Source organism: Ovis aries, chromosome 16 (assembly GCF_016772045.2).
Source record: "Ovis aries strain OAR_USU_Benz2616 breed Rambouillet chromosome 16, ARS-UI_Ramb_v3.0, whole genome shotgun sequence".
Taxonomy (NCBI): domain Eukaryota; kingdom Metazoa; phylum Chordata; class Mammalia; order Artiodactyla; family Bovidae; genus Ovis; species Ovis aries.
In genome coordinates, this window is record NC_056069.1 from 31323553 (window position 1) to 31346499 (window position 22947).

At 39.1% G+C, this 22947-nt stretch overlaps 1 protein-coding gene across 7 annotated transcripts in view; it reads right to left on the reverse strand.

Annotated features, from left to right (window-relative positions):
• The window catches only part of NNT (nicotinamide nucleotide transhydrogenase), a 95041-nt gene that overhangs the window by 67318 nt on the left and 4776 nt on the right, over positions 1–22947 (reverse strand). For 4 of the 7 annotated variants that reach the window (XM_004017007.5, XM_012096964.5, XM_012096965.5 and 1 more), the window contains exons 2-7: positions 22272–22476; positions 15589–15818; positions 12543–12760; positions 8508–8595; positions 3278–3366; positions 404–591 (exon numbers count right to left, since the gene is read on the reverse strand). In XM_004017007.5, coding sequence (XP_004017056.2) covers positions 404–591; positions 3278–3366; positions 8508–8595; positions 12543–12760; positions 15589–15818; positions 22272–22422 — 964 coding nt within the window. In that variant the 5' untranslated portion in view covers positions 22423–22476. Of the gene's footprint in view, positions 1–403; positions 592–3277; positions 3367–8507; positions 8596–12542; positions 12761–15588; positions 15819–22271; positions 22477–22639; positions 22769–22947 lie in introns of all 7 variants that reach the window. The other 3 variants (XM_042233801.1, XM_060400442.1, XM_060400441.1) reach the window with 1 other exon arrangement.

Consider the following 22947-nt stretch of genomic DNA (forward strand, 5'->3'; position numbering starts at 1 on the left):
TATTAATAATGGTCATCTCTGGTAGAACTTTCAATCTATGCTTTTTTCCTTCATATTTTTTAGTACTGTTTGGATTTCCTATAATAGGAATGTAGTATCTTAACAAAGAAAACAGAAGTAAATTAAAAACCAATTTTTCAAGGATGTAAACAGAGGAAACTGCTTATAAATCTAATATTGTACATAATCTGTAAACACAGATAAAAATATAAAATACATCACATCATGAATGACCATTTTTCTCCAGGGGCCACGGTGATTTTGCCTTTTCTGCCTTTCATGTGCTTTCTTATTTTCTAAAAGTAAATCAGTCTTTATTTGAATCCTGATGTTAAACTCATTCTCATTTTAAAATATCGTTCATAAAGGTGCTTTACCAATAACCCCTGATGTAATGACACACCTGGAATAAGCGCTGTGCTGATAAGGATGTCCACCTCCTTACACTGTTGAGCAAAGAGCTTCATTTCGGCCTCAATGAACTCTTTGGACATCTCCTTTGCGTATCCTCCTTGTCCCTCACCAGATTCCTTCAAATCCACCTCCAAGGGCTCAGCACCCAAAGACTTAAACTGCTCCAAAGCTGCGGCCCTGGTGATTATTGAAGGGGAAGCAGCAGTTATTTCAGGTCCTTAATACAGAAATTAAGATCATCATTTACAGAACTTATTTACAGAACAGAAACAGACTCACAGACTCAAGAGAACAAACTTATGATTGCCAGCGGGGAAGGGGTAGTTAGGGAGTTTGGGATGGACATGTATACACCGCTATATTTAAGATGGATAACCAACAAGGTCCTACTGTATAACACAGGGAACTCTGCTCAATGTTATGTGGCAACCTGGATGGGAGGGGAGTTTGGGGAGAATGAATACATGTATACCTATGGCTGAGTCCCTTTGCTGTCCACCTGATACTAACACATTAACAGACTATACTCCAATACAAAATAAAATGTTAAGAAAAAAAGATCATTTATATACGCATTGTTAAGAAACCTATAAATTCAAAAGTGGACACCCCTTCTTTTGAGATCTCTGACCAGACTGTTTCCATTTTTTTCTAAAGACAGGTAACACTTTTATGATATTTTTTCCTAGGGAAAAAAAAAACAACTATAGGGAATTCTACTAACTTAGTTAACTAAATCACTTAGTTAAGTCACAAAAGGAATTTCACTACTGCCAACTCTAGTCATCAATTTTGTTTCTTAACAGAGGTCCCACTGTCAGTGATGAAGTGAGATCTGACCAACATTCAGATTTGACATCAGTCAAATCACTTGTAAACATTGCGACTTCTGGGGACTTTGACCACATAAAGGACTCTTTTACTTAGAAATATTGTTACAAAGTGATTTTTGCCCCTAGTCCTCACTAAACTGTGTTTGAGAAAAGCAATCTATAAATGGCATAAATGGTAACATGTGAAGAACCAACACAATTAACTTATGTAAAAATATATTCAGGTTAAAAATAAACACTAGCCAAGTTCTATGTACTAGCTGGAAAACCAAAGCCAATAAAGCTCTCAGGTCTAGTGTGTTTAACTCACCACATCCAGTCCACTACAGTGAATCCCAATCTCCCTAACGACAACAATCACTCCAAGTACTTGTTAAAAATTCAAATTGCCAAGCTCCTCTCCAGACCCACTGAAATTACAATCTCCAGCAGAGGTACCAGAATCTCTATTTTTAGCAAGAGCTGCAGGTCATTCTTATCATCAGGGAAACTTGGGAAACAGTAGCGGTCTAAGCCCTTCAGCCGCATGATAACCGCCATGGTCAGGGAGAGGACACAAAGGTAGGATGTAGAAGGCAGGGCAGAAAAGGAAACGCATGGGTGGACGTGAGCTTCTCTCCATTTCTGCCAGCTTGAACAAAGACGCTCATACCTCAGCCAAAGCTGACAACGGCAGAGAGGAGAGACAGAAACACCCTGGTCCTGGATGGCCCTGATAGGTGATAAGCTGCTGCCTCTAGTGTGAAAACGGAGTCCTTCCCCCAGATTTTCACTTCGGAGATAAAATACATTATCTTTTGAATTACTTTTGGCCAAGCAGCATGCAGGATCTTAATTCCCCAATAGGGATCAAACCCAAGCCCCCTGCAGTGGAAGTGTGGAGTCTTAACCACTGGACCACAGGGAAGTCCCAATAATCCATTTTCTTACACTTTAAGAAAGTGACAGAGCTTCCCAGGTGGCTCAGTGGTAAAGAATCCACCTGCCAAGCAGGAAATGAGGGTTCAGTCCCTGGTTCAAGAAGATCCCCTGGAGGAAGCAAGGGCAACCCACTCCAGTACTCTTACCTGGAAAATTCCATGGACAGAAGGAGCCTGGCAGGCTACAGTCCATAGGACTGCAATAGAGTCAAACATGACTAAGTGACTAAACAACAACAAAAAAGTGTGTTCTGAAATGAACATTTTTTTTTCATTTTTTTTATTGGAGTATAATTGCTTTACAATGTTGTGTCAGTTTCTGCTCTACACTGAAGTGAACCAGCTATACATATACATGTATTCCTTCCCTGTTGGACCTCCCTCCCTACTCCCGCCACATCCCACCCCTCTAGGTCATCACAGAGCTCCAAGCCGAGCTCTCTGTGCTATATAGCAGCCTGAAATGAAGAACAATTTTAATCAAACTTCTTTTAAAGAAATCCTAGGAAAATGGTGATGTGTCTGCTTTAAAGAAATATGCACGGGACATAATCAAGTACTTTCATCTGGGGGCTCCAGTGCTGCCCAATCAACTTCACCTGCTTCCGTCCTTCAATGCAGAGCATGCCTCTCAACACCCTGCCCTTCACTCCCCCTATTGCTCTCCAAGATGTTGCCCATACTACTCCCCTTCTTCAAACTCACAACACCTTTTTTCAAACCCTACCTAGTGCCTAAACACATTTCAAGCAGAAATAAAACACAGTGGAGAAACACGTTAGAAAGTCAGGAGAGAGATTAGCAAACCCTGCTAATCTGGTCCCATTGCTAATCTATGTGAAAATACAAGTCTGAGTGTGAGTTGTTTTTTTAGTTATTTTGTTTTTAAATATCTCTGCTGTACTGGGTCTGGGTCCTTAAATTTTTTCCCCACTAAGTAAAACATTTTCACTTTGAGTAAACTGTGAAAAAGCGGAAATATTTTTAAATGGAAAGAAGTCATACAACAGTTTCAATGTACTACTTCAGTTTATAAATTCTAAGGAAAACATAATATTCACCTGAAGCAAAATGTTTTTACCTTAAAGCAATCACTAGTATAGCACTCACCTTGTATCAAATCCCCTAACAATGGCACCCATGGACTTGGCTGCACCTGCAGAAGCCAGCCCAGCAACACCACCACCAACTATCAGAATCTAGGAGAGAAAATAGAACCCACATGTTTTAAATAAAGTTCATGATCAACTGATTATCTAAAATCATCAGCCAGTAACTCTCAGGGCCAGGTATCACACTTAGCATCCACTATTACACCCAGTGGTGCTGGTAATGATATTCAGGCCTCAAAAAATGTACTGAGTGGATAGACTATCCTTTAACTGGACCACCACTGTTTTTAAAAAGTTTAAAATAGGGTTTCCCTGGTGGTCTAGTGGTTAAGAATCCACCTGCCAATGCAGGAGACATGGGTTTGATCCCTAGTCCAGGAAGATTCCATGTGCCAAGGAACAACCAAGCCCTTGAGCCACAACCACTGAAGCCCACGAGCCCCATAGCCCGTGCTCCGCAACAAGAGAAGCCACTGCAATGAGAAGCCCACACACCGCAAAGAGAAACAGCTCCAGCTCACAACTGAAGAAAGCCCATGCAGAGTAACGAAGACTCAATACAGCCAAAATTAAATAAATCTTAAAAAACACCAATACAGTATCCTAACACGTATATATGGAATTTAGAAAAATGGTAATGATAACCCTGTATGCGAGACAGCAAAAGAGACACAGATGTTTAGAACAGACTTTGGACTCTGTGGGAGAGGGAGAGGTGGGATGATTTGGGAGAATGGCATTGAAACATGTATACTATCATGTAAGAAACGAATCGCCAGTCTATGTTCGATACAGGATACAGGATGCTTGGGGCTGGTGCATGGGGATGATCCAGAGAGATGATATGGGGTGGGAGGTGGGAGTGGGGTTCAGGATTGGGAACTCATGTACACCTGTGGCTGATTCATGTCAATGTATGGCAAAACCAATACAGTATTGTAAAGCAAAATAAAGTAAAAATAAAAATTTAAAAAAATAATAAAAAATTAAATAAATCTTAAAAAAGAAAAAGTTAAGTTTAAAACAACTTCACTAAAATAGTGTGATACCCAGCATCTCACTGTAAAAGCTATATACAGCATCAGCAGTGTTGGGAATGTTAAAGACTGACAGGTTCTTCCCCACAATATCAAAGCTACTTCTAATAGAATCCTCAGTGTAATATTTCTTTATGCTCATAAAATATCAAAATAAGTTTCAGAGATGGGTACAACTTTGTGAAGTATCTAATCCTATTTTGAGCTCAAATGCTTCTACAAGGAAAAGAGGGAACCAGGTGCCTAACTTTGATCCATTGTGAATGATCTGTACCTGAAATCCAAACCAATGTAACTAATCCCTCTAACCAAGGCAGGACTAGAGCCAAGTAAATCAAAGAATTCCTCAGAAAGAGTCTCCTCATTCTAAGAAACAAGCTAAGAACAATGTTGTCTCTAGACTAGAATGGGCCTTCCAGAGAAAAGTCCCTATTATACTTCTCAGTCAATTGAAAGCAACTCCTTGTTCCTGCTAAAAAAAAAAAAGAGAGATCGAGAGAGAGATACCCACAGATACAGAGAAGTTTATAAATTCCCACCCACCCATCATGCCCACTTCTCGCGCCTCTTCGAGAAGACTAGGCTAGTGGAACTGTGCTCCAGTGACCTCTGGGCAGTGTTTTAGAGATCTCATTTATCAATCTTCATGGGAATGCTTTGTTTAAGGAGCAGAGGGGATTTACAGGAAGGGAGACAAAGAGGGACCAGAGGGAATAAGATGCTACTGGGCCCCAAGGCACCATCCCACTCCACACACCAAAGCCCAATCACTGGGAAGGAGAAACAAAGAAGGAAGGAGGAAGGAAGGGAGAGAGAGAGAAAGAAAGAAAAAAGAAAAAAAAAGAGGACTAGGCCAAGTTATCCTGAATCAAGAAATAACAAACGATCCCATAATTTAAAAGGCAGAATCTGTTCTCCAGAGAGGGAACAGGGGCTGGAAATGGAGTAAATACCTACTTATGAAGCCTCATAAAAATCCCCAAAATACAGGGTTCTGGGAGCTTCCAGGAGTAGGGCCCAAAGAGGGCACTGAGGCCCCACACCTGCCCTGCTCACCTCTCCCAACAGGATTTTCATCTCATCTTTTATCATAATAAACTGGTTAACAGGAAGTAAACTGTTTTCCTGAGTTCTGTGAGCAGCTCTAGAAATTAATCAAACCCAAGGAGAGGGGTTGGGAACCTCTGGTTTACAGCCCATCTGTCAGAAGTAGGTAGCAACTTAGACTTGTGACTGGCATCTGAGAGGTGAGGGCAGTCCTATGGGCCTGAGCCCTTAACCTGTGAGATGTGACGCTACCTCCAAGAAGACTGTGAGAATTCAGTGAAACCGGAGGGTGCCCAGTTGGTGCCAGAGGATTGCCTAGGGTGGGGAAAATCCCCACAAATTTGGTAACAGGAAGTATCAGAAACATGAGGAAGAGTGGAGTTTTTCCAAAACAGTCCTAAATTAGACTTTCCCTCAACTGCAAGACAATCTGAATTCTGAAACAAGACCAAGAAGAGAGGACCCACATCATCCAGCCCTGACCTACCTTTCCAGCATCATCTCAGATCACACTGCACCTCACTCATCATACCCCAAGACCAGAGACCTCCTTCAGTCTCCTCGAGCACACTGCTCTCTTGGCCCAGAAGCCTGAACCTCTCTTTCTTTCTTCCCATCCTTGAGGTCCCAACTTAAATGCTACAGGCACTTTCCCCATCACCCTAACTACAGTAACCTGCTCCCATTACCCACCCACCATACCATCCTGTTCATTTCCTCTCTATATAAAAAAATCTCCTATACTTGTTTGATGGTTTATTTACTTCCTCTCTGTGGGCCCTACTAGAATGTAAGTTACATATGGGAGGGATTTTGTTTGTCTTGTTCATGCCATATTCCCAGTTCCTGCAACAGTGCCTGGCATGTCATACCCATCAACTGATTGATTTTAGCTCATTCTAGACAAGTAAGAACACTCCATGTTTAAAGGAAACTCAAAATATTCATTCTACCCTGAAAAGGCCATCTATTATCTAATTCTTTGATATCAGGAGTGTTTGTGACATGTAACTAAAATCTCTTATGCTGCAGTTTAAATTCTCAGTAAAGACAGTCACTTTTCCACCTTTTAAAAGCTGACTGATTCTCCTTCCTTTACTCCTCATCTTCTGTTTCACTTTTTAATCTTTTATAATCACAGCTTTCCTCTCAACTTTCATATAATTCTAGAAAGGTTCTAACCAAAACTGAGTAGTGGGTTGTGCATCAAAGCATTCAGCCAGTTTAAGAACAGCAGCCAACTTCTGACCACCATGAGGGCTAAACCTTTACTTATGATCCTAAGAAAGAAGTCCGGATGTAATCACTTTACTTAGACCTCTGTGTTGTCTCTCTGTACCTTCTTGTTAAGTCTTCTGGCCTCCACTTGGACCACTTGCCATCATCTTCACCTGCTTCACCTGGTCTGTTTTGGGGGATTTTTTTTGGCAAGGGGGGTTGATTTTTGTGGCCACACCACAAGGCATGAGGGATCTTAGTTCCTGACCAATCATCAAACCCTGCAGTGGAAGCGTGACACTTTAACCACAGGACCTCCAGGGAAGTCCCACCTGGTCTGTTTTTAAAGTAATATACTATATACTATATAATACATTTACTACATAGTTATATACTAGATTTCTAGTATATATCCTAGTAGATATATACATATATCTAGTAGATATATACATATATCTACTAGATATATACACTACATACTAAACATGTGTGCGTGCTAAGTCACTTCAGTCATGTCTGACTCTGTGTGACCCTATGGACCGCAGCCTGCCAGGGTCCTCTGTCCATGGGATTCTTCAGGCAAGAATACTAGAGTGGGTTGCCATGCCCTCCTCCAGAGGATCTTCTCAACCCAGGGATTGAACTGGCATCTCTTAAGTCAACCTACATAGGCAGGTGGGTTCTTTACCACTTGCACCACCTGGGAAGCTATATACTAGGTATACTATGCAATATATTAGATATATATATCTACTAGTATATATACTAGAAATCTAGTATATAACTATATAGTGTATATATATATTATATAGTATATAATCCAGTACATAATTTATATAATATACTAGATAGATTTATAGAGAGACTATATACACACTAGCATATATACTGCTGCTGCTGCTGCTAAGTCGCTTCAGTCGTGTCCGACTCTGTGTGACCGCATAGAGGGCAGCCCACCAGGCTCCGCCATCCCTGGGATTCTCCAGGCAAGAACACTGGAATGGGTTGCCATTTCCTTCTCCAATGCATGAAAGTGAAAAGTGAAAGTGAAGTCGCTCAGTCGTGTCTGACTCTTAGAGACCCCATGGACTGCAGCCTCCCAGGCTCCTTCCCCCATGGGATTTTCCAGGCAAGAGTACTGGAGTGGGTTGCTATTGCCTTCTCCGAGCATATATACTAGAGTTCTCAAAGCTGCTATTGTCTTCTTTTCATTTTTTTCACATTTCTTTTGTGTGAGAGCTTTGGATTGATATTACAAAGTACTTAAGAGCAGGAACCACCAAGTAGACCTATACCCCACAGAGTGTACTCTGCAGATAGATGACAATGTTTAAGGTCCTGTTTCCTATACTTTGCCAAAGTGCTTATACTGTCATTTAGGATATGTGGCCTTGAAAGTCACAGCATAATTGATTCTTTCACTTAGCCACCCTGACCTCTTATCTCCTGCTCCTCTCTGCTCTAAATATAGATTAAAGAAACCGCAGCTTCTCCCCCTGCCAAATACCCTGACTACACTACCTGCAGTGTAGTCCTGTCCTCTTGACCCAAAATTTGGCAAAAAGTGAGAAAACCAAGTCTTTCCCAAGCCAACATGTCACAATCACTGGGAAGTTGAGAGTTTGCTAAATGGTAGCACAAAGTTTTAAAAAAACTAGTAATAAGTCACCCAAATCCCATTAAGAATTCAAGTTAGAAAGTAAAAAACAGAAAGGGGAAAAGAAAAAACCTTAGAATTTCCAGAAATGTCAAAAATTCTCTTTTTCCCAAGTAATCTTAAGCAACTTTCAGGCGCCACCATATATTACACGTGACACAAAAGTCATCCCTGTGACATTAACAGAGAACAAAAATTTTTAAATAACTGTATATATCCCTGCCTTTAATTCATTCATAGTATGAAGAAACATTAAAAGTTTAACTTACCTTAGCTGGAGGAACTTTTCCAGCAGCTGTGATCTGACCAGTAAAAAACCGTCCAAAATGATTTGCTGCTAGTACAACCGCCTTGTAACTTAGGAAAATAGACAAATAAGTGGATAAATAATTCTATAAAATTAAAGAACTTAAGCTTATGTGTCAAAATTATTAGAGAATAACAACTAAAATTTATATAGTAAGTACTATCTGTCAAAAACAGCTCTAGGTACTACATATATACTTACTCCTTTAATCTTCACAACAACCCTATGGATAAATATAACTATAATCTTCATTTTACAGGTGAGGAAATTGAGGCATGGAGAGACAAAGAGACTTGACCGAGGTCCCTCAGCTATTAAATGGCAAAGCCAGACGTCTGACCCTAGCATCCTGCCTGCAGAGACACACTCTTACCCATGATGCTTTCTGACTTCATGATGAGCACTACAGAAAATTAGCTCAGATAAAACGAGAAGTAAAGGGAAGACAAGAAAATGCTAACAACAGTTTGCTTTGGCAGCTAGGACTCTAGGTACTTTAAACTTTGTTTTACTTTATCATCCAAATTTTCTTTGATGATTGTGTAGTATTTATATAATATGGGGAAAACATCTTTAAAAAATGAGGTTGGCTATCTGTTCATACATAACAAAATTCCAACCTCATAACCAAAAACACTTCCCCTGATCTCCAATGGTTGGAAGTGTCCTATTTTGAGACAGCACGATCTCAATTCAAATCTGAGTTCTATCACTAACTAGTTTTGTGACCCCGGGCAAATTTCTTTAATTCTCTAATCCTTGGTTTCCTCATCTCTAAACTGGGGACAATAAGGGTCTCTTAAGAGTTGTTGTAAGGATTGAATAAGATAATTCAGTAAATCCCTTACCATAAAACCTATCACAATAAGTGCTTGGCAAGTATGTTTTTAGCTAAAGAAACACTCTATACATCAAAAACTAGCAATTTATACCAAGTTTTCTTTCATAGGGTATTTTACACTAGATTACCTATTACATTAATTTCATTTTCACATTATTTTATACTTAAAAGGTACTTTTGCACACTCAGTAACAAACACTCTATCTTAACATTATAATACAAAAATCATAATCATAATGCAAGTATCCACCTACTAGCTGACAAAAAAACCTTTACCTGGTCATATTTTTGTAAAAAAATTATATAATGATTAATGCAAAAGCATATAATAGTTCCTACTATTACTTATAGCAAGAAAAAATATTTTAATGATTATATTACTTGTTAGTTCTGAATTCAAGTGATAAAAAGTTTCAGAGAGCAAAGATGATAAAGACTCAAAGGCCACTGGAAGAAATTAATTTTGATTAAAAGATTCAGTTGCTGTATTGGAAAAAAAAAATGAGATAGATTACACAGGAAATGTATAAGAAAACGTTGGTAGTGGGGAAAAAGTGATAAAAGTGGGCCTTTTTTGGAGGAGAGCAAAAAGGCTCAGATGAACACAGTGAACTAGAAGGAGCATGTCGTCACAGCAACACGCCTATGTGTGTGAGTTAGATAATGATTTATCACATATTATATGGGTAAATATACTAGATGATTCATCTCTAACTACGCCTTTTGCATATATCAGCTCAGGACATAAGACAGTGATTCTTTAAAACTGTGTCCCTGGATCTCCAAAAGCTCACACTTCAGCCAACTCTTAGAGCATCGTGGATGGGAAGGAAAACAGAGACAGTGTTTCTGGACACCCTTCTGTCCCTTAATTCAACTGAAGTGAAGTGTTAGTCGCTCAGTCATGTCCGACTCTTTGCGACCCCATAGACTATAGCCCTCCAGGCTCCTCTGTCCATGGGATTCACCAGCCAAGAATACTGGAGTGGGTTGCCATTTCCTTCTCCAGGGGAATCTTCCTGACCCAGGGATCAACCCCAGGTCTCCTGCATTGCAGGCAGATTCTTTTACTGTCTGAGCCACCAAGAAAGCATTAATTCAACTAAGGCCACTTGAATTACTGGATTTGTTTACATTCCCTCCTGTTTCATTTGCTCAAAAGATTCTGCAGCTGAAAACCACTGACTAGGATAACCTTTCTCACATGTGCAAAGGAACACCATCCTTAAAACTTCACATTGTTCATTTCCTACATAAAGGTTTCCCTGAAGGCTCATATGGGAAAGAATCTGACTGCAATGCAGGAAACTGGGGTTCAATCCCTGGGTCAGGAAGATACCCTGGAGAAGGGAATATCTGCCCACTCCAGTATTCTTGCCCAGAAAATTCCATGGACAGAGGAAACTGGCCAACTACAGGCCATTCAGACACTACTGAGTGACACTTTCTTTCCTACATAAAATCTTAAGTCCCACACTGCATAACCTAACTGTTTCAGGAACTAAATAAATGTGACAAAAGTTTACTTTGTCTCTCTGCATTAATTCACATCACAAAAAAATCTTCAAACCATTTGTCATATTACATAAGGTAACAAAATGTGTTCAATTTGTCATTTTTGTTTAGCACTTCTCTTTTACATCAAAAATGAACAGCTGGAATCCAGAGTAGAATCTGTGGCACATGTGATATGCTACATCTAAAATATGAAACCTAAGAAAACTTTCGGCTCCTGGGTCAGCTGTAAAAGTCTTTATTCAGGTTATCTTTCTTTCTGCACCGTTTTATTTAAAATTTTTTTTCATTTGTTGGTGCCTCACTCATATTAGCAAGTTGTCACTATTAATAGTTTTCTGCTTAAAATCTAATTCAATTTGTTCCTTAGATAAGCTGATTTCATAAACATCATCTGATTTCCAGATTTTTCGCACTCTCCAGGCAGAGTCAGCAATATACTGCACTTACATAGTTATGCCTGTCCCTGCTCTGTGGCAGGCATAGGCACACATGCCTGTTAGTCAGAGACACACTCCTCTGAGCTGAATGGGTCCTAGAATTCTTCTCAACGCAGCAGTCCAGGCACTAGATGGGGAATGCATTCAGGCCGGCAGGCAAATGAAGTTTATTGCCATCTTGGCCATAGTTAGCCTTCAGTTATCATGGGTTTTGACCTAAGATAAAACTTCCTCAAGTGCAGACATTTTCCCTATTAATTAAATAATTTATAAATTTCCCTAGGCAAAATCTAATTAAAGTGATCAATCTATCAATATGTATATATTAGATGGGACCATATGAAACTGCTAATGTTCTACCATTTTTGACCCTATAACAACAGTAATTTATGTCAACTAAACTTAGTCTGGTAATAATTTCACAATATATACATATATCAAATCATTGTATAAATTTTAAGGTGGAAACAATGTTCTATGTCAATTATACTGCAATAAAACTGTAATTTTAACTAATACATACATAGATACACAAACACATACACACATATGAAATACAGTATATCATCATTAAAGTACAAATTGTTACAAAGGAAAAAAAATGGAACATTATGTATTCAGAAATCAGAAGTACTTTTTAAGCATAGATTCAGAAGCCTCATAATTAGTAAACTAAAATAAGACTTTTTACATTGCACCCTTTCTCATTCTATATAAATAATAGTTTTAAAAACAGTACTAGACTTATGTGACTTTTAAACCGTTTGTTCTAAATTGTTATCACTACCCCTGCTATTGACTTTAGTAAAATATGAGTTTACTACATTAAAGCTCTTGGGTAATTATAAATTGCTAAGACTATGGTTTACTTACCATGCAGTTTTTCATGAAAACAGATGTTAAGAAAAATAACCACACATTTCAAAAAAAAAGTCATTTCCTTTGGTAGAAAGAAATACTACTCCCTTCTGCCCATGAAGATTAAAAAGAAATATACAATAGCATGCAAAGTGAATGGCCATTTCCTACTGATGATGACTGTGAAACAAGACAAATCTTAAAAATAACTGAAGTACACTCTTGGAAGGCTGCAATCTCCTAGCCACTACAAGCAAAATCATTCTAAGAGAGAAGAGCTATAGTGAGCATGTTTCTGTAGCACCACTGTGCTTTTGTTCAACTGGAAGACAAATCAACCTACCCAGCAATGTTGGCCATGGAGCTTAGCGCATCGTATCCCTGAGCAATTGTGACTCTTGGAACCTGGTCCATTGCCAGAACTGTCGTATTCCTTTTGGACAATTTATTTAGCAAGTCTGGATTTTGGGCTGGGTAAATAAAACTGATCAGTGTACCCGATGTCTTTAAAAGATCAGCTTCATGAATACCTAATGTTGGGTTAAGCATAGGGGCTCGCACCTGGAAAAAAAAAGTCAAGTCACTGATTAAAAATGTAAATAACTTTATCTTATTTTTAAGTAAACATGACAACTAAAATAATATGCCATTATTGAAATAACACTCCAGAAATAATCTCTCACAAAAAAATTTCTTACTCAATTCCTAAACAAAATAAAGCACATAGAAATTTATGCCACTGATTATCTGACTGAACTAATGACCTAGTCTTGAGTAACAAGCACACATACCTAGAAATAGTGTCAGGACAGGTTTGACAATGACAGGTAGAGGAATTTAAAAAAACAACAACCTGTTTTTTGGGGGAAACAGGTTCTACAACAAGTCTGTTGTCCCAAAATCTACTACTCCGGTAAAATTAAGAAACATTAGAATAAACAGACAGTAAGCTTTTGTTGAATGTTCAAAGATTTAATTCTTGTTAATTTGTAAGCATAAACATGTAGAGTGGTTAGAATTTAAGAACATCATAAAATCTCCATGTCATGTGTATAGATTTATGTCACCTTAAAGTTCCAGAAAAATCTACAGATGAACACAACTCAAACCAGTAGCCTTGCTGAGTTGGGTTTAAGCAAAAAGCTACAATGTACTCTGTTATGTTGAATCAAGTCAATGAACACACACTGTCCAGCCTGAAAGTTTCAACTGTCTACTTCTTCAAGCTAAATTTTTAAAACTTCCATTTAAAAAGGTGTTTTAAAATGTGTTTTACATCCTTGTTCAAAGTCAACCTTCAATTAAAGTGTATCATTTCATTAGCTCCCAATCTGCAGCAGCAGTGCTCTTAGGCTAGAAAGCACAGAACAATAACAGCTCTGGGACTTCTGTTTTAAAAGGAAACAGAAACACAAACACTTGGTCAATACTGTCATTTAACAGCATTTCATCTCAATTTACCTATGAAACACCTTTATCTGTCACTCCCATTTCAGTTGTTGCTGCGGTGACGCGTGTGATTTTAGGCTCTGGACTTATAATTAAGACTCTCTGACAAGGTCTATTTTTTTCCTCAGTGAGAATCTATAATATAGATTTAATAAACATTAGAGGACAACTGAATTCTCCTGGCCCCTATCAAATGCTTAGCTGAAACTGTTGACATCTGAGTGAGTGAAGCCAACAGAATGTCTCCCTGAAGATGCTTTTTGGGGTCATGAATTCCTCAGAATATTAACAGGCTTGACTCAAAAGAGAGACCTAAGGTCAAGTAGTTTATCACTACAAATATAAAATTATTTAAGTTTTCATATTATAGGATTCCTCAGTGTCTTTAACATGGCTCATACACCTTGTGAATCTACAAGAAACACGTAGCATATCTAAAGCTTATGTGCACCCTAGTAACCCCTTTCCGTGGGGTATCTCAAAAGGTTTTCAATCCCTAAAACATACATTAAAATGGATTATACTTACTTTATAATTTTCCCCTAGGCCTTTATTATACTGTATCTCAAGTATCAGTATACCTAAATGTTTAAACACTTAAATTACTATTTATTTCCATATCATAAATTTGTTATTAATTTTCTATAGAAAAAGTTTTGTGTCTCCTGCAAAAAATACTAGGTAAGATCCTATCAAGTTATTCAGTTGACTATATGTGAAAAAGCCTATGTATTGACTCCCCTTTAGAAATTAACGTAGGAAAAAAGCTGGTCATCCTAGAAAAGTGAGACTATTTTAACCTGATAAACATGCTTATTTAATCCATACCTCACTACTTGCCTTGGTTGTGTGTTAAGACATTTCAGTCGTGTCTGACTCTTTGCAACCATATAGACTATAGCCCAGCAGGCTCCTCTGTCCACAGGATTCTCCAGGCAAGAATATTGGAATGGGTTGCCATGTCCTCCTCCAAGGGATCTTCCTGATGTAGGGACTGAACCTGCATCACTGAGCCACCGGGGAAGCCCCACCTGCCTTGGTTACAGAAGACTTAAGATTTAAGTTACTATTCAGCTCACCTATGTTATACTCTTGAAACAGTTTCCCTTTCTCTACACAATTTTTTACTTCAGATTTTATTTGTAAAGTTCTTTAGCTTACAGCTCTCTATTACACATGACCTTAAGACCTTTTATTAAAGTAGGTAAGTCTATTCTAAGCCCAATATTACTTTTTCCAGAATAGTCCTGCCTCTAGAAATAATACTTACATCAGTTAAATCACTGACCTAAGATCCTTCAAAATGTCAGAATATCACTGTGCATTCAGTCCAAGGAGTTCTTTGCCTCTTTACCATTCTAGTAGGAGTTAAATACTCACCCAGCGGTACTATGGACATATAGGAACCATATGGCACAAATGTTCCCTAGCCAATAAGAAGGGAATTCCACACAGCAAATGTAAGAAAGAAGATCATTTCTTTCCTCATGCTTAAATACAGTAATATAGTTCACACTGCCTTATAAAAGTTCTGAGTTCCCTGGTGGCTCAGACAGTAAAGAATCTACCTGCAATGTGGGAGACCCAGGTTTGATCCCTGGGTTGGGAAGATCCTCTGGAGGAGGGCATGACAACCCACTCTAGTATTCTTGCCTACAGAATTCCAGGGACAGAGGGGCCTGATAGGCTACAGTCCATGGGTCACAAAGAGTCGGACATGACTGAATGACCAACACTCTCACTTTCATAAAAGTTCTACTGAAACATGAAGAACAGTCACAACATGCAATCGTTTCCTTGAGGAAAAAAGCATCATCTGAAAGTATGAAAACTATAACAAAAGAGAAGGTACTTTAATCTTTGTACAAGAAGTAATCTTTCTACAAGAAGATTTAGAAAAGTCAGCAAGCCATAAATGGAAGGGGGAAAGGAATAATTACTTTGACCACCAAATCAGAAGCCAGCACTTCCTTCGCCCCTTGGATCTGGGCACCTGCTGCTCTGTAGTGATCATCTGAGAACTTGGAAGCTTCACCTGCGCCAGATTCCACAACAACATTAAACCCCTGCTTGACCAAGGCCTGAACGCCCGCAGGAGACAATGCCACTCGCTTCTCATTTTGGAAAATCTCTTTGGGGACCCCAACAGTTAGTTGCTTATATGGAATTCCTACAACAAAGACAAAAAAAAACTGGTAAGAAACAACACCAAAATTCAATGTTTTAATAATGCAGTTCAGAAAATGGAAATGGGAAATTTGTTCAAAATACACTACATGTACAGGCTGCTATTCAAAGTGATGTTCCTGATTCGTAATCATAATTTCACTTTTTTTGATAGATGATGGGGAATTCTTATACCTACTCTCCTGAAAATCCTAAATATTTAACCAAATGGCTTTCTTCAAGGCATATGACTAGCTTAGCTTATTTTTAGGGAAAAAATGGGTTGAAAGGCCACTCAACACACTAACTCCACTCATCAAACTAACCCACTGTGGTTTATGGTCCCCTGATCCTTATCTTTAAGGAAGACAGAAGCAATTGTTGCTCAGTCGCTCAGCCGTGTCTTGACTCTTTGTGACCCCATGGACTGCAGCACACCATGCATCCCTATCCTTCAACATCTCCCAGAGTTTGCTCAAACTCATATCCATTGAGTCAGTGATGCCATCCAACCATCTCATCCTCTGTCGTCCCCTTCTCCTCCTGCCTTCAATCTTTCTCAGAATCAGGGTCTTTTCCAATGAGTCGGCTCTTTGCATCAGGTGGCCAAAGTACTGGAGTTTCAGCTTCAGTATCAGTCCTTCCAATGAATATTCAGGGTTGATTTCCTCCAGGATTGACTGGTTTGATCTCCCTACTATCCAAGAGTCTTTCAAGAGTCTTCTCCAGCAACACAGTTTGAAGGCAACAATTCTTTGGCGCTCAGCCTTTTTTATTGTCCAGCTCTCACACCCGTATATGACTACCGGAAAAACCACAGCTTTGACTATATGGATCTTTGTAAGCAAAGTAATGCCTTTGCTTTTTAATACACTATCTAGGTTTGTCATTGCTTTTCTTCCAAAGAGCAAGTGTCTTTTAATTTCATGGTTGCAGTCACCATCCACAATGATTTTGGAGCCCAAGAAAATAAAGTCTGTCACTGTTTCCATTGTTTCCCCATCTATTTGCCATGAAGTGATGAGACTGGATGCCACAATCTTCATTTTCTGAATGTTGAGTTTTAAGCCAGCTTTTCACTTTCCTCTCTCATTTTCATTAAGAGGCCCTTTAATTCCTCTTCACTTTCTGCCATAAGGGTGGTGTCATCTGCCTATCTGAGGTTATTAATATTTCTCCCCAAAATCTTGATTCCATTTTGTGCATCATCTATTCTTGGTTACAACTGATTAGACCAGGGGGTCAGCAGCTGGGTTAAAGATAACAGTCTACAGGCCAGACAGAAGGAAAACCAGTAGTGCATGAGACAACTTACAAAGGAACTCTGCCCTGTGGATACTCCATGTCGGCCAATGACTATTCAACCCAATCAGGGTCTCTCAGAGAGGACTGGGACATGAGACCCACCAAAAAGGACCAGGAGAGTAGAAGGATGCAGCAACTATTTGTAAACAGAGCCACAAGGTAATCGAAGGGAGGTGGTCAGCAGCCACAGCAGCAGAAACGTTGGTAGTGGGCATGCAGATGGAAAAGAAGAGTGACCGCAATGAAATCCAGAATAACACCCCACTTCTCCAAGAAGGAGAAGAACAGTTCCCTGTGCTCCATACTTCCCCAAAATCCATACAATAAAAATAAAACCTCATCACAAAATATAACCTGCTGTGATTCTGTTCCCTGCAACACAGAAGAACCTGTATAACACAGTTAAACTATTTATCCCTGAAGAAGAAAATGGCAACTCACTCAAGTATTCTTGCCTGGAAAATCTCACAGTCAGAGAAAACTGGCATGCTGCAGTCCATGTAGCTGCAAAGAGTCGGATACAACTTAGCAACTGAACAGCAACAGATTATTTATATACAGTTCAGACCAGCCTTAGCTAAAATACACTAGTTTTTTTTTTCTGTTGTTTTACACAATATATGGGCATAAACATTATTTTTAATGAAGAGCATCTGCTTCTATATGTCTTATTAAAGTTTAGAAAACTTATTCTACCAATCTAAACTTTCAGTACAGTTCAGTCACTCAGTCACTCCCGACTCTTTGTGACCCCATGAATTGCAGCACGCCAGGCCTCCCTGTCCATCACCAACTCCCGGAGTTCACTCAAACTCAAGTCCATCGAGTCGGTGATGCCATCAAGCCATCTCATCCTCTGTCATCCCCTTCTCCTCCTGCCCCTAATCCCTCCCAGCATCAGAGTCTTTTCCAATGAGTCAACTCTTCACATGAGGTGGCCAAAGTACTGGAGTTTCAGCTTTAGCATCATTCCTTCCAAAGAACACCCAGGACTGATCTCCTTTAGAATGGACCGGTTGGATCTTCTTGCAGTCCAAGGGAATCTCAAGAGTCTTCTCCAACACCACAGTTCAAAACCATCAATTCTTCGGCGCTCAGCTTTCTTCACAGTCCAACTCTCAACATCCATACATGACCACTGGAAAAACCGTAGCCTTGACTAGACGGACCTTTGTTGGCAAAGTAATGCCTCTGCTTTTCAATATACTATCTAGATTGGTCATAACTTTCCTTCCAAGGAGTAAGCATTTTTTTAATTTCATGGCTGCAATCACCATCTGCAGTGATTTTGGAGCCCCAAAATATAAAGTCCGACACTGTTTCCACTGTTTCCCCATTCGTTTCCCATGAAGTGATGGGACCAGATGCCATGATCTTCGTTTTCTGAGTGTTGAGCTTTAAGCCAACTTTTTCACTCTCCTCTTATACAATAAAAAGGTAAATCAAAATATCTCTACAGAGTAACTTATTAAGTGAAACTTTACAGAGACTAAATCAACCTAAAAATAGCTGCATTTGGACATGCAGTCTTAGATCTCTTACTATTTAAGCAGTAGTAATTGATAGTAAGCCAAAGGCAAACACATGCTGAATCTTCTTCTCTACTTAAAAGAGAGGAAAATAACTGAAAGATAGCAAACATTGTGGATTAAGGTGAAAAATTAATTATATAAACTTATCTAGAGTTCACTTATTGGACAACCTCAAATTCTCTAGGTCCTACATATCATATGCCAAGGAAGTTACCAAAGACAGATGAAGTCACATCAAAAGGATTTAGGAACCAACCTGGAAGGGCTTCCACTGGCCACATATGAGACAATTTGAGCATCAAAAAGAAAAATAATTAATTGCAAATGTCATAAAATACATATAAAGATGTAAAAATCCAAGAATTCATGATAATAAATATTTCAAAATTCAAAAATATTCAAAAAATAAATATTTGCTAAAAGCTTCTCAACTTTGGAGAAAGTAATGTGTGGTAAGATGAATAAGAGTCTCCCAAATATATCCATGTCTTAATCCTCAGAATCAGTGAATACGTTCCAGTGCATGGCAAAGGAGAATTATGGTAACAGATGGAATTAAGGTTGTTAATCAGCTGACCTTGAAATAGGGAGAATATTCTAAATTATGTGGGTGGGCTCAATATATCACATGGATCCTTAAATGTGAAAGAAGGGAGCAGAAGAATCAGAGTCAAAGAAAAATTTGGAGATGCTATCCTGCTGGCTTTGAAGACAGAGAAACAGGCCATGAGCCAAGGAACACAGACAGTCTCCAGAAACTGGAAAAGGCAAGGAGACAGAGCCTCTGGAAGGAATGCGTCCTGCTGACACCAGTGAGAACCATCTCAGGCTTTGGCCTCCAGAAGTAAAAGATAATAAAATAAACGTGTCATATGAAGCCACTTTGCAATCACCTAATACAGCAGAAAATGAATACATAAGAGAACCAACTGATGAACAAAACTAGTAAATACTGAACAATGATCAAACATCTACCCACCTTTTCCATACACTCAGAGTAACTAAATACAGTTGGCCCTCTTTATCCACGGACTTCCCAGGTGGTGCTAGTGGTAAAGAACCCACCTACCAATGCAGAAGGGTCAGACACAACTGAAGTGACTTAGCATGCACACACTCTATATCCACAGAGGAGCCTGGCGGGCTACAGTCCATAGGGTCACACAGAGTCAGACATGACTGAAGTGACTTAACACACACAGGCATCATGAGTAATCTAAGAAAGAAAGTGAAGTCGCTCGGTTGTGTCTAACTCTTTGCGACCTCATGGACTGTAGCCTACCTCACTCCTCCATCCATGGGATTTTCCAGGCAAGAGTACTGGAGTGGGTTGCCATTTCCTTCCCCAGAGGATCTTCCCAGCCCAGGGATGGAACCTGGGTCTCCCGCATTGTAGGCAGACGCTTTACCATCTGAGCCACCAGGGAAGTCAACCTAAAGATGATTGAACCTAAAGATAAGTAACCTAAAGGTGATTTAAAGCATACAGGAGGATCTGTGTAGGTTCTATGCAAATACTACACCATTTTATATGAGGAACTTAAGCATCCAAAGATTCTGGTACTCACGGGAGGTCTGGAACCAATCCCCCATGGATACCAAAGGATGACTGTCACAGAAGGAAAAAATTTTTAATAGAAAAATTCTACCTAATAAATGAAGATAAAATGATAGGATATTAAAGCTACTGATAAAATCACACATTTAGTTAACAATCAATTAAACGGCTGCTAGCGCCTCTGAGTGAAAAATCAGTGGGAACTTCATAATAGATCACACTGACAACATCTAAACTCACTGATCAATCTTCCTGATGGAATACAACAGACAGTGCACAACATCACCTATGACGTACACTAGCTGGAAAAGGCAAACCTGAGTCTGATCAAGCCTTGAGATCCAGCTAAATATTACAGAAAATACAAGAAACCTAGTTAAATAACACCAAGGGAATTATGTGGGAAATTCTACAGGACAACTAAATTCTTCAACAAATAAAAAGAAAAGAGAGAAGAGGAACATACAGACTGAAAGAGACCTAAGAGACAAGCAAGTAAATATAACACATGGACTCTGTTTGGATCATAATTTGAACAAGGCATCTGTTAAAGAAAAAGAAAATATTAAAACTGACTGAAGCTACTTTTCAAACTTTTCAATGTGTTAATGAAATTGTGGCTATATTAAGGAATAAACAGAATCCTCATCTTTTAGAGATTAAAAAAATAATTATCTAGGAAATAGTCAAGAACAGAAATTAAGCAAACAAAAAAAAAGCCTTACTCATAATTGATAACAGAGATCTTGAAGTACAGGCTTTCACTTACAAGGACAATTCCCATGTACTCAGTGTAGTTACTGACTTTTGCTTTATACACATTCTTATCACACTGGATAATCTGGCCTTCCAGAACACTTAATCTGCAGATAAGGCTGAGGGCTCTCAGAGGCAGGTACCCTGCCAACAGTGACTAGTCACGTGAGAATAAAAGAGGCTATGAAATCTACTAAAGGCAGACATAAGAACTGAAAACACTTGGCAATTTAGGCATGCTGAATGCACATAACAGTTCTACAAACAAAAAGAGAATATTCTATATGGCAAAGACTTCTGATTCTTCCCAAATATCCATGCTGTTCCGCCCCTAAAAATAACAGAATACTATTTTTATTTAAGTATGTTGCCATCTAGAATAAAAAGTTAAATGTTCAAGTCTCCCTTAGAGCAACATATTGCCACCTGAGTTCTGGCCAATGAGGTACAGATAGAGCGCTAGAAGGGTCTTTGGGCAAGATGCTTAAAGGGATCTGACACAGCTTAGAAGGTTCCCCTTTTAGCCTCTCCTCCTTCTGGCTTGTACCACAGAACAGAAGCATGTGGGAGTCCTAGCAGAGAAAGCCTATAGGCCATTGGAAGACTTCAGCTATTACTCTGTGTGAGCGAGGGAGCTGGTGGCAAATTCCAAACAGAAGAGTAACATGATCTTTCATTTTTAAAAGATTATTCTCATTGTCTTGTACAGAACAGACTGTTGGCAGGGACAGAGGTAAAGAGCGCAGAGACCACTTAGAAGACTAATGCAACAGTCCAGCTGACAGGTGATGGTGGCTTGGACCAAGATGATAAAAGTGGTGATGGTGAGAAAAGAACAGATTCAAGATACAATGCAGAGCTGATCTATACCGATCATAAGCATCGGGAATGACTCTAAGGTTTCTGCCCTGAGCAACTGAGATGAAGCTGCCACTTACTAAATCAAGAAACATTAACGCAGATCAATCAATCTGCTTAGTTCCTAATTCTTAGGCATCGTTAAGCCATGTATGGTATGATTCCCCAATACCAACTAGGAAAGAGGAAGAGCTACTAGGAGAAATGGTTACTATGAGCAATGGTTTCCTGGGTATAAGCTCTATTTATTTAACATTTTTCTTTTTATATTGTATTTTCTTCTCTGTTAGCACTGACAGCCAAGAACTTCCGTACATGGAAAATATAAGAAAGCACTCATTCAGTTTTTTACTCAAAATGACCACTCACAAGCACTAGGCTGTAAAACTGTGTGGTTTATCTATCATCATCAGACCTATTGTTTCTACGACTCAAAGTGAGACTTTACCTGGTTTTACAGGGGCTTTACACCACAGAATCCGATGAGTATGAAATGTTCGTAAAAAATTCTTCTTCCCTGGTAGAACCTTACAGGACCCCAAATTGCTGAGGAAAGGGCATGAACAGCCAGTCACCACTGTTTTCAGTAGGTTCGCCATGTTCACAGGAAGTTCCCGATTTTCTGGATCCCCAATTTCCTTCAAGGTAAATCACTAAAGGAAAGAAAACAAAAATGTATGTGCTGAAAATAACATACTTTGCCTTTTGGATATCAAAAACCTTTTAAAAAAAAAAAAAGCAAATTGAGAGAGGTTGGAAAATAACAGTTAAACGTGGGCATCTACAAAGAATTTATTTGCCAAGTCCTTTACTTATAGAAGATGCTTCGAAAGGTTGTTTCCAATTAGGTATTTAAAATTTGGAATCTGTTTTCCCACTTAAAACTGTAGTTATAAACTCATTACTCAATTCCAAGCAAGGTCACTTAAGTGATCTTTAATGTAGCTGAAAAGTTAAGAAAAGTTGCTATAAAGTCCAGTCACATCATATATGAAAGTTATCATCTCAGTCTGTCCAGCAAAAACTGCACAAAATCAAAATTCCCCTTAACTTTCCTTGCTGCTGCTGCTAAGTCACTTCAGTCGTGTCCGACTCTGCACGACCCCGTAGACAGCAGATCACCA